This window comes from Podarcis pityusensis (genome assembly GCF_964106645.2).
Source record: "Podarcis pityusensis genome assembly, chromosome: 1".
Lineage (NCBI taxonomy): Eukaryota > Metazoa > Chordata > Lepidosauria > Squamata > Lacertidae > Podarcis > Podarcis pityusensis.
In genome coordinates, this window is record NC_138028.1 from 128,115,420 (window position 1) to 128,126,907 (window position 11,488).

At 40.6% G+C, this 11,488-nt stretch overlaps 1 protein-coding gene across 1 annotated transcript; it reads right to left on the minus strand.

The window, feature by feature from the left end:
• Positions 1-232: 232 nt before the first annotated feature.
• On the minus strand, positions 233-10,858 carry CLK1 (CDC like kinase 1). Its single transcript, XM_081017921.1, has 13 exons — positions 10,681-10,858; positions 7,597-7,754; positions 7,068-7,293; positions 5,690-5,780; positions 5,257-5,323; positions 4,622-4,738; positions 4,147-4,313; positions 3,899-3,993; positions 3,682-3,811; positions 3,206-3,288; positions 2,530-2,609; positions 629-719; positions 233-534 (listed from the first exon to the last, which is right to left on the minus strand). Exons 2-13 carry the CDS (start codon positions 7,752-7,754, stop codon positions 391-393), a joined length of 1,449 nt encoding a protein of 482 aa, XP_080874047.1. The 5' UTR covers positions 10,681-10,858; the 3' UTR covers positions 233-390.
• Positions 10,859-11,488: the final 630 nt, after the last annotated feature.

Consider the following 11,488-nt stretch of genomic DNA (forward strand, 5'->3'; position numbering starts at 1 on the left):
TGCATATCATGTCAAACTGATAAAGGTGTGGATTGTTTAACAGTATGCCTGATTGGAAATTTGAATGATTAGTTTGCCAAACTAGGACTTCTGTCCTTCTGTTAACTTCGGAACAGAACCTGTTGTTCCAACTGCAACAAGGATGCATGTGCGGGCTGCAGCCGTTAACAAAAAAAAGCGCAACATTAAGGAGAAAATGGTTCTTTTGCATTAGGAAAAAGAAACAGGCAAGTTCTTTTTGTCAAATGCTTTATTTCAAGTGGAAGGTTTAACAGATGAACAAGACAATATGAAAAGAAATTTACAGATCTAATTACAAAATAAATACATAAAAAGTCTTAGTCGCTTTTTGACTGACACAGTCTATAATCACCTAAGGAACTCTGTTGTTTATATTTTTTCCTTACATGGGGAAAAGAAAGGATGCTGCAAGGCTTCTGCAAGAGTAATTCTTTTGGCTGGATCATACTCCAACATCCTCCCGATGAGATCAAATAGGTTTTCATGGTCAGCATCATGACACTGCATGAATTCCTAGGGTAGGAGGGAAAGCAAGTTACCACCCTGACACTACACAAATGAGGGGTAGGGGAAAGTATTGTATGGTTATGCAGTTAACACCTCTTACCTTCAAGGGTTTACAGCGCCTCGAAACGTATCTTCCAGCAGAACTATGCTCATCCCAATCCAACTGGTCATGGTGGAAGTACTTGCGCTTTCTTGTTATGTAAAAAAAAAGAAAGAAAAAAAAGTAGTAATTATGAGTGACAGGCTGCATTTGGTTGCTTGTGATTTCACATGCAAAAAAGGAAGCATGAGTTTGAGGGACAACATATAAGGGGTGTGGCATTCCTTTTCCTGTAAGCGCCCACAGTATTTAGAACTCCATTAAAGAACAGGGTTCTTAAAACACATTAAGAGCAGGAACATCTTCCCATGGCAAAAGTTACCCCTTCCAGAAGACATGAGTTGCATGCTCACCCTGCTATCCTTGTTCATACCTGGGCTCCTGAACCATCAAAAACCGAAGTGATCCAGTTTTCGAACATTCTTTCGGAAGCCAAACATCCGATGGGGCTTCCAATTAGCAGCTAATCAGAAGCTGCGATTTGGAAGTCGAACGGGCTTCCAAAACGGATTTTGTTTGGCTTCCGAGGTACGACTAAACTCCTCAAAGTGTAACTTGAGTAATCCATTTGACATGTCAACTTCATGTTAGTACCATTTCCCCTATGCAGTCATACCTTGGGTTAAAGTTGCTTCAGGTTGAGTGTTTTCGGGTTGCGCGCCACGGCGACCCAGAAGTAACAGAACGCATTACTAAATGATGTCATGCGCAGAAGCATTGCGTTCTCTTTGGGATGCAAACGGGGCTCCGGAACGGATCCCATTTGCATCCAGAGGTACCACTGTATAATACTTTAGTAGTCCTGGATACTAAAACTAGCAGTGCACTGAGCACAAATACTAGATTGAGCTTACCTTGAATTATGTAAGCCATACTTCCTGGTACTATCCTCAAACAAAAAACAAGCAGCCAAGTAGTTCAAATAGTGACTCAGTACCTGATCTACACTGCCATTAACAAGCCATTTTATACCCTACACTACCATATTCTTGAATATGCACTCTGACGAGTGAGAGGTGGTCTATAAATATTAAAACAAGTAACTACAACCAGAGCTGAAAATGACTGTTTCAGTTCCTCTAGAATTATGCAACCAAATGCTACAAGTAAAAACATTCTTCAAATTACAACTGCCTACAGAACAAGGAAGGACATTTCTCAAACCTACTTCCAGGTCAACCTAGTGAATACATTTAAATTTATTATAAGCACTTTGCAGTTATAACTCCTAACCCATGCTTACAACAGGCAGGCTTTGTATTTGTAGATGAATGGGTTCCCATCAGAAGTCGCTGCATGTTGTTAGAGAGCCTCAAACACAAAGCACTTTCATGCCCAACATGTAGGTTCACACACAGGTATATGGTTACATTGTGGAATTTACTCCCACAAAAGGTATCAACTTGGTTGGCTTTAATTTATGTAAGGACTATGTTCTATTGTCCACAGTCAGAGGCCTCTCTGAACAGCAGGCAGACTATTTTAAAAATTTTCCATTCCGGGGCAATTTGCCATATAGCTTCCCCATAATGTGTTTATGTGCATCAGTGGAAGTATTGTCCACACCCATGCAACGTAAACATGGACACTGTCACCAGTATAAACCAGCCTAAGTTGCACTAGGTCAATTGTTCTGTCAGGAAAAGCATTTCAGCTTGCCATATTAAACAAACACTCCCTTTCCTCCCCTTGTTCTCCCGCCCCTGCAGGGGCCACAAGAGAGGAGGGAAAGCCCAATTGTTGAAGCCTAAGTCATTATATTCCAAAAAGGAGCGTTTGGACTGTATTCATTACAACATTTATTTGTGAAGCGGTTGCTATGACAACAATGAATGACTACAAACTGATCAAGGGTGTGCTATGGGGCAGGAAATAGAATTTGAACCTTAAATAAAGTTTACCTGGTTTTCTGGACCATATGAATTGGTAGCGGTCCAAGTATCTTTTCCATCATTGCCAGGTGCTCCTTACTGTCATGTGTCTGTTAAGAAAGATGGAACATTGCCATATAAGTGTGCTTGAAAAACTCAAAAGGAAAGCTAGAACTATTCACAGTATATAAAGCCAACTACTATTGGAGTGTGTTGCCTTCTGGGTTCTCTGGCAGCTGCATACCTTTGAGGAAAGCAAGTTTGTTTTTGCATAATAGTACCTATATAAGGTAAGGTTAAATAGTATCTAGCATGCTCCTAAACAGTCAGCTCTCCACAGCAGCTGCAACTTAGTAAGGCTCATGAAACTGATCAATGGCAGTAGGCACCCACTACACAAACTACTGCTATAAAGGGACAAAGCACTGGGCTCTGAAACGGAAGAAACACCCAGCTAAGTCCATGTGAACAAGGAGGGTTTGTACTATTCCATTCCTCTCAACCCTTTTTGGAATTCAACTAGTCAGTAAATTTGAAATGCGACATCAGAAGAGAGGCTGCCGTCCCATTACAGAACTGAAGGTCAAATACTTCACAAACACTGGAGTTTATTCTGATTCATCAGGTAACATTAAAAAAAATAAAAAATTTAACACTAAGATTTGTCACTGCTGTCTCTATATCCAACATTTCTGCAGTTACGTACCGGAAATACTGTGAATCCAAGGTAATATTCAATAAGAATGCAGCCAATGCTCCAAACATCGCAAGGCTGTGACCATCCCAAGGCTGTGGAGAGAGAAAATAAATTATTATGCTTATCTAATAACATAAAATCATGTAGCTTTTTCAAACCTAAGGTGTTACTGATCTGCAACTGAATTGCTTAAAGAGCTCTTCAAACAGGTTCATCATATTTTGTAAATGGGAAAGTCACAAAACAGACTGCCTAAAAAAGAAACCCTAATTCTAATGTAAGTTCAAGATGAAACCAACATTTGCTACACTTAGAACTACTTAGAATCAGCATTTAGGTTGAAATTCCAAAATGCACAGGGTGCCAAGAAGGTAAACAGAAACTGATATTAGCAACTCCTAAAGCAGCCTTACTAAGCATGGTCTAAAAATGACTCACAAAAGTACTGTAAGAAAAGTAATTTTCTAGACTACTTTTCTACTCACCCAAAATAACTTCAGGAGCTCTGTAATGCCTTGTAGACACGAGAGTACTATGATGTTCATAGTCGTATGTTGCACTTCCAAAATCCACAACTTTTATATCTGGATTTTTCAGTGTACGTTCATCACGTTTCTGAAATAATACCATAATTACTAAGCATACATCCAAAAGAGATCAATGGTGAGAGGAGCTTTTTAATTTAAGAAATGAGAGATTTACCAGTTTGGGATTGTATGCTTCTGTGTAGTCAGACTTCACAAACAGTATGTTTTCAGGCTTCAGATCTGTATGGGTTAGCTTGTTTGAATGCAAAACTGTAAAGAGAAGTCAGGAAATTATTACAAGAGATGTTAAACAGAACACTGCTCCTACATATACTGTGCATTGTGCTTTTTCTTTTAACTACTAACTGCTTCGAGTCTTAAGAGACATTTTAGAAACAGAAATAAAGTGCTATGTGTACTTACAGTTTACAGATTTGCAAATCTGGTAAGCCATTCGTCTTATGTGGTCAAGACTGAATGGCAGAAAACTGTTTTCTTTAATGAAGTCATATGTACTGAGTCCCAGCAGTTCAAACACAATGCAAACATGGCCATGATGTTCAAACCATTCCAACATCTGGACACAGCGACTGTAAATACAATAATAATGTCATTCACAAGATGCTACAAAATAGTCAGGATAATACTCAATGTTAGTTATACTAACAGTAGACCCACTTAAAGCCAATTTATCTTAATAGGTGTAACTCAAAATTCAGCTTAGCTAGAGATGATCCAGGGTTCTCAACTTAAACAAACTTAAAATTTAACATAAACAAAAAAATTGTATTCAGTACACCAATGAAAGCCCCCATTATTTTCTTCTGAAAAGGAATCACACAAATAAACACAGCATGCAAGCATTTGTAAAAACTTCACATTCTTATAATATACTTACAATATGTTGTTAGGATCGGATTTATTTATGTGCTCCAGTACTTTTATTTCTGAACGAGCTGCTTCTGTGTATCTATCAACATTTTTGACTATTTTTACTGCTACATGTCTGCTTCCCCTAAAAAAAAAGTTTTGAAAAGTCACAAGACTACTCCATGGCATAAAGCAAAGTTTAAACAAGTTTTGTTCAGTTAAATAACTATTCATATCAACACTTAAATTATTTCTAGCATATTATTTTGGTGGAAATGCATATTATTTTGATGGAAAATGACAAGCTGAATGAACAATGCTATCAGGGAAATGATAACCACAAAAAGCTGGTGTATCCATTTTAATATCACTCTAATAGCACCATGGTGCCTTACACAGCAACAAACAAAAAGATCCCCTTTCTGAGGAGCTTACAACTTAGATTTAGGCAATGAAAAGACAGAAGAATTGAGACCAGATGGGAAAGGGAGATGAGCATGTGTAAGTGCCATCATAAGTACCTAGGTTTCTTTGTTTCATCTGGAGGGAAAGAACTAAGGGGTTATGGAAAAAGCTTCATGGAAGGTGGGTTCTCTAGAAGGATCTGAGAAAGATGTGCCACCATTTAGGTGTCAGGCTCTTACAAAAAAAAGTTAAACTTACGCTTTGTTATCAATGCACTCCACGACTTTCCCAAAAGCACCTTCACCCAGAACACTGACAATTTCATCTAAAAACAGAGGGGAGAAATTAGTTATACAAACAGTGGTGTATTGTCATTATGCAAAATACCATGCTATGTTCTAGGCAGTGCCGCTATGTTAAAAAAGTGTAACTAGACATCTTTAAAATATTTAATTGGACAACTCTTCAAGACAGTTATGTCTATCTCATTCTAAATTAACTTGCTCACTATATAAGAAGTTCCAATTAAAATTTAACTTCTATATAAAAATAATCTCCCCCCCCAAAGAAAAAAACAAAACACAGAACAAAAAACCAAAGAAAGGAAAGGACTTCCAAAGACTCCTGGCTTCTTATCTAAAAGAAATTATTCTATCTGAAAAGTGTATAAGTTTTGAAAAATATTCTATACATCTTGCACTTAGTACGTCTCCACTCTGACAGATCAGGTGACCCTCCTCATCATCCTCTACACTCCTCGATCTTTTCCTTCGGTGACTCCTCTGGTAACGGCAAGTGCGCGGCACCAAGATCATCCAGCCAATCAATAAACCCGAGTGAATTCAGGGCAGAATACGAAATTCATTCAGCAGGGAGATATTCAGGCATTCAGATACGCGCCAGGCCACAAACGGTTGGCAGGAACAATTTCAAATTCCCCAGAATTTCACAGGGCACATAGTTTAGGGTTACAGGAGAAAAACATGGCAAGGAACAGATTTTCAGATAAGGTACTTCAAGTGGCAAGGCAATAACACACAATATAAACGCTTTTAAAAATATGGTTCACTAGAAAAACTATATATTTTAAGATTTGCAAATAAAATGTCTTCTGTTTAATGCTGTAACATAACAAGCACTGGAATTTATACTGCATAATGTGCAGCCTTTTACTGGTAAATAAGGAGTGTCAACAAAACGTAAAGCGTTTAAAGTACATATTGTACAGTACACATAATTTGTTATAGGTGTTCTGTGAGTAATGTCAAAAATCACAAAACCTACTTAATTGCACACAGCCACCACTTCAGTTGAGGAGATATGTGGATTACACATATCCATCCTGAGCATTACACAGCACCCACTGCTATCCTTGTAGACTTCTCCCTCCCTCAGCCAATTATCAGCACCACTTCTGGCAGAACTGATCCACTACTGGATGGTTGTGAGTGGGGAAGAGAAATGTGTGGACCAAGTCTATCAGCTGATAACCCAACAGTACTAGCTGTACTAAACATGCAACTCCCATCCTTGGAGCACCTATGTGCTAGCTTGGTAAGACAGATCGGTGCAAAGAAACTTGTTTCCCTCCACCATCAACCTTCCTGATTTGGGATCATGGTCTTGTCTGGCTGTTCCAAAAAGGTTATGAGAGATTACATTAATCTAATAAATAGTGTTTAACATTTAACACAAGTACATCAGTCTCAGTTTACAAGGCATTTATTCCACTTTCATTTTTGTACTGTCCAATAAGACATTCAGAATGTAACTTGAAGCCACTAGTTCCACTGATTTTGCCTAACAGGGGAAACAATATTCATGGTGCATCTTAGCCATACTTCCAACAAATGCCTAGTTCAGGTATTCAAACAGAAAAGTGGAATACTGCCTGATAAACAAGCAATAGTAATAAAACTAGAAAATATTTGTCTACATGTTACAGAACTTTACCATTTCAGGAACGTAAGATCTAGCAGAAAAAGCGTACTTCTATGCTAAAATACATCTTCAACTCGCTTCATTTGTGTGATTATTCAAGTATTCAAGGTGCTCTAAATTATACATACCGCGTGTGAATGATGTGATTTACTATGATGAGTCTTGTGTTTTCTTTTGTAACTGCTTCCACCGCTATGCCCCGATGACTTGCTACTGTGGTTGTGATAACCATTTTCATGGTCTCTGCAATGGTGCCTGGTTTCAGACAGTTGACTGTAGTTGTATCTGTATTCTTCCACATAACGGCGTTCATGATTATCTCTTTCATGGAAGGAGCTGGCATCTGAATAAAGGCTTGGAGAGAAACAAACAAAAGAATATAATGTGGAACATTAAACTACCAGTTCTCATGCATGCAAGTTATGTCTGTTTAAGTGTATTTCAAATTCAGACTGACATTTAAGGTATTCATTGGAAATTTAAAGACAGAAACTGGATGGCCATCTGTCATGGATGCTTTAGTTGAGATTTCTGCATTGCAGGGGGATGGCCTAGATGACCCTCCAGGTCCCTTCCAACTCAACAATACTATGATACATATTGATAACTTTAATAAGATACAGACTTGCCATATGGGGTGGGGGTGAACTAACTCACCTATCATAAGTTTGGGTTTGAGTATATCTGCAGCGCTTTTTCTCATGCGTACTGCTGTATGATTCTCTTCTTCTCTTATGATGGCTGCTGCCTTTTTTAGGATCCAAACATTGTTTTTCTTCCCAATCAGAATAGTGTGTTTGCTTTGAATACCGCATCTGTAAATACATACATTTATGAGACAAAAAGTCAACAGTAACTTTTACTGTATACACCAGTTTTAGAACTATTTCCAGTAAATCTCTCTCTTCCTATCAGTCTATTAAGCAGTGCAATGAGATCAAACTTCAATATACAATTTAAATGGCTTCAATTCTACCACAGACAAATGAGAATTTTTTTATTGGGGCCCTACACTTTGAAGCACAGAAATGCCTCAGACTCATATTAACAGTAATTATTTGAATAGGACCAATCCATATTCACAATGCAGTGTAAGCTTTTGAACTACAGAAATGTTGCATTAAAAAAAAATTAACATATAAACAGAAAAGAACAAAAACTGATCAGAAGTACTGCCACCAAGTTACTATGCAAGCTTGCATATTTTTTTTTAACCACTGGTTGCACCTAATAAAGCATTTTACCTATCATGTAATTTCTTTGTCTGCTCATTTTTAACCCACATTTGCTTTAATTCTCAATGTATGTGCGAGTTCAGTACATTTTAGCAACACATTACTCTTAATGATTATACTCAAAACTGCTGCCACCTAAAACACATCAACGAGACTAAATACTACCAACTACTACCAACGGCTTATGCAACTGACTAGCAGGGATTTCCAAAATACCGCAGTGACAGCAATCCCCATTCATGCACTGCAATATGAAGCCTAACATGGAAAAGAAAAAGCACTAATACTAATGGAAAAGCACAGCACTTTACACCCCACAGTACAGATCAAGTGCCGAAAATCGAAACCCCCTGAAATGCCCCAGCGCGAGAAGTCTTACCTTCCAGAGCCAGCACACCCTAAGAGTCTACCATACCAAGCAAGGCAGAGTGCTTTTAAGCTATCCACCTTGCTTTGCTGGGCTCTGAAAGTCTCCCGGCAAGATCTTGGGAGGTCATCTGAGATCTCAGGATAGCCGCCCAGTAAGCAAGGAGAAGAGCTTAAAAGCTCTTTTTGCTTTATGGTTAGTTTTTAAGCATGCCACCTTCTGTGCATTTAATTTCTGCAATTTCAACTGGCCAGCCAACAACCACATAAAAGTTGAAATTGTACAAGTTAAATGTGCCTCAGATATGAGTTACCTATATAGCCAGTGGCAAAATGTGCCCACAAATTTGGGAAACTTGTATGCCAATACAGTATTACTATGCTAATAGAATTATATATTACTGGGCATTAACACCATAGGATTTCAACTTTTTAAAACCAGTCATTCCCTTTTGTATACAAACTATATTAGCAACCCAACTGAAACTGACATAATCAACCACAATCACACAAAAACAAAAGGAACAAGTGACTGACACTGCATAGTTCAGCTACGCAATACCTAGATCCTGAATACACTTCACAGTGTTTTGACTGTATTTTAGTAAATGTTCTTTGACGTGAAGTGAGAAACAAGCCTCCTTGGAGACGGCATAACCTAGCTGGGGCGCCACCAATTGCCAGCCCCCACATCTCTGATGGAGGGGAACACAGAAGGAACTCAGATGAAGAAGACCTGAGCGTCCAGACAGGCACATATTCAGATGGGTAATGCCTACTGGTTTGCCTCCTCTTTTTCTCTCTTGTGGCCCACTTCTTTCTCAATTGTTTTGAATTCGCTCCTTTTATTTATATACCTATACAGTGGTACCTTGGGTTAAGTACTTAATTCGTTCCGGAGGTCCATTCTTAACCTGAAACTGTTCTTAACCTGAAGCACCACTTTAGCTAATGGGGCCTCCCGCTGCTGCCGCGCCACTGGAGCAAGATTTCTGTTCTCATCCTGAAGCAAAGTTCTTAACCTGAAGCACTATTTCTGGGTTAGCGGAGTCTGTAACCTGGAGCGTATGTAACCCGAGGTACCACTGTACCTATAGATCTCTGGGCAGCTCCTTTCTTTCTCTTCACGTCCCACCCAACGAAACGAGCTCAATCGGGAATTACAACTGGGAGGTATTAAGAACAAGGCCTTTTCTGGTGGCGACACTGCAGCTCAGGCACCCTCTTCCCATGGGGCAGCAACAGCACCACAGGCTTTTCTTCTCTTTCCTGCTTTTAGCCAGGCTATGCAAACTTCCTTCTCCTTATCAACAAGCAGCCCCTTTTTTGCTACTTTAACCACCGCCCTTAGTTTTGGCAAGGCCAATACTCAGGGTTTGTTTACAGAGTACGGTTTTGGGGGGGGGGATGGGCAAACAGGAACTGAACAAGCAGAGAGAAAAAAGGGGACTTCGCGCTTGTGATTTTCCACAACCGGATTTATTCTCTGGAAGAACCCATCTCGTAATTTTCGTGATTCCATTTGTTACTGCGGAAGGCATTTTTCGGCTATAGACCGCCCCTGGGTTGCCAGGTCATGTTGATGATGTTGTTTGTCGTCGTTTTTACAACAACCCCCATAATAGATATCCCTTCACTCCTGTGCTAAAACCACAACGCTTATTACTACGACGCCGGTGACGCACTGGGAAGTTATGTCGCTCGTGTTTACCCTGCCTCGGATCTCGGAGAAATCGGGGGAGACGACACAAAAAGCAGGTGGTTCTGCCCCCAACATGTGTGAGCCGAGGAAGCGCCAAAAAAAGCGGATTAATTTCACAAGAGGAGCTCGGACGGTTAGAAAGGGACGCGACGTGCCTCTCGCGTAGGTGACGCCAAACCGAAGGCCTCGAAGCCATTTTAAGCTCGCCTTCCCGGAGGAGAACATGGCGGGAAGGGCTCGGCTTTGGAGGGAGGGAAACCATTCTCGACCAGCCAAGCCAAGCCCATCCCGGTGCGTTTCCCCCTGAGGGAAAAAAAATCGTGAGGTAAAAATAGGGAGAGGCTCCCCCTTCCCCCCTCGAATCCTTCCCCTCACGCGCCATTACTACCGGCCGTTTCGTGGCGCCGAGCCTTTCGCCGACCCACACCCGACACTTACGGCTCTCCTTTTCGGAGTCGACTCCGCTTCTCAAAAGGCGCCTCCGGACACGACGAGCCTTCCCGTCTCTCCTCCTCTCCGGCCTCAGCAACCGCCGCTGGGGGAAAAAAACAACAACCGTCCGCCTCGACAAAATGGCGCCGGCTGCGAGGAACCTTCTGGAAGTGGGAAGGTCGTCACAATGGCTGCGCGTGCGCGGCTGCGTCACGGGCCTCGCTGCCCAGGGGTTCGGATTGGATGGAATAAGCCCCGCCCACCTGTTTCGCTGGTCTGTGTGCTAATCCTGATTGTGTTATTCTATTCCTTGGCCCCAGGAGGCAACTCCTAGCAGAAGTCCCTTCGCCCCCACAATAAAATATTTTGAGTCTCTCCCCCCCCCCCCACGCCAAAAAAAGTTAATGGCCATAAGGCCCTAGGGTTGCCATATTTCAAAAAGTGAAAATCCAGACACAAAAGCTTAACTTTTTTGGAGCAAGTTGTTTAGCTGCTTTTGCAAAATCTTTTATTTTGCAGTGCTTTTTTCTGGGGGGACACGGGTACATATACCCCTAAAGATTTTGTGAATTTTTGTACCGTTGTCCATTCACTGTATTTATTTCCCCCCGATTTGAGCTACAAAATGGTGATTTTCTTGAGTCAAAATGAAAGCCCGTACCCCTAAACATTTTTTTTTAGAAAAAAAGCACTGAGTGTCAGCTATTTTTATGGATAATTGCCCAACAAGGGTTGCCGTATATCCAAATTTTGCTGGGCATTTTTTAGGCAAACCTAGATGTGGGGCAGGTTGCAGTTTTGAGAGAGATATAGA

What these genes read in the sequence shown, in the direction of transcription:
- CLK1 (XM_081017921.1), bottom strand. Translation starts at nt 7,754, where the DNA reads ATGCGGTATTCAAAGCAAACACACTATTCTGATTGGGAAGAAAAACAA. An exon ending in CAAACCCAAACTTATGATAG is followed by an intron (nt 7,294 to 7,596) that starts GTGAGTTAGTTC and finishes TTTCTCTCCAAG; the next exon opens with CCTTTATTCAGATGCCAGCT. An exon ending in AAGCATACAATCCCAAACTG is followed by an intron (nt 3,812 to 3,898) that starts GTAAATCTCTCA and finishes GTATTATTTCAG; the next exon opens with AAACGTGATGAACGTACACT.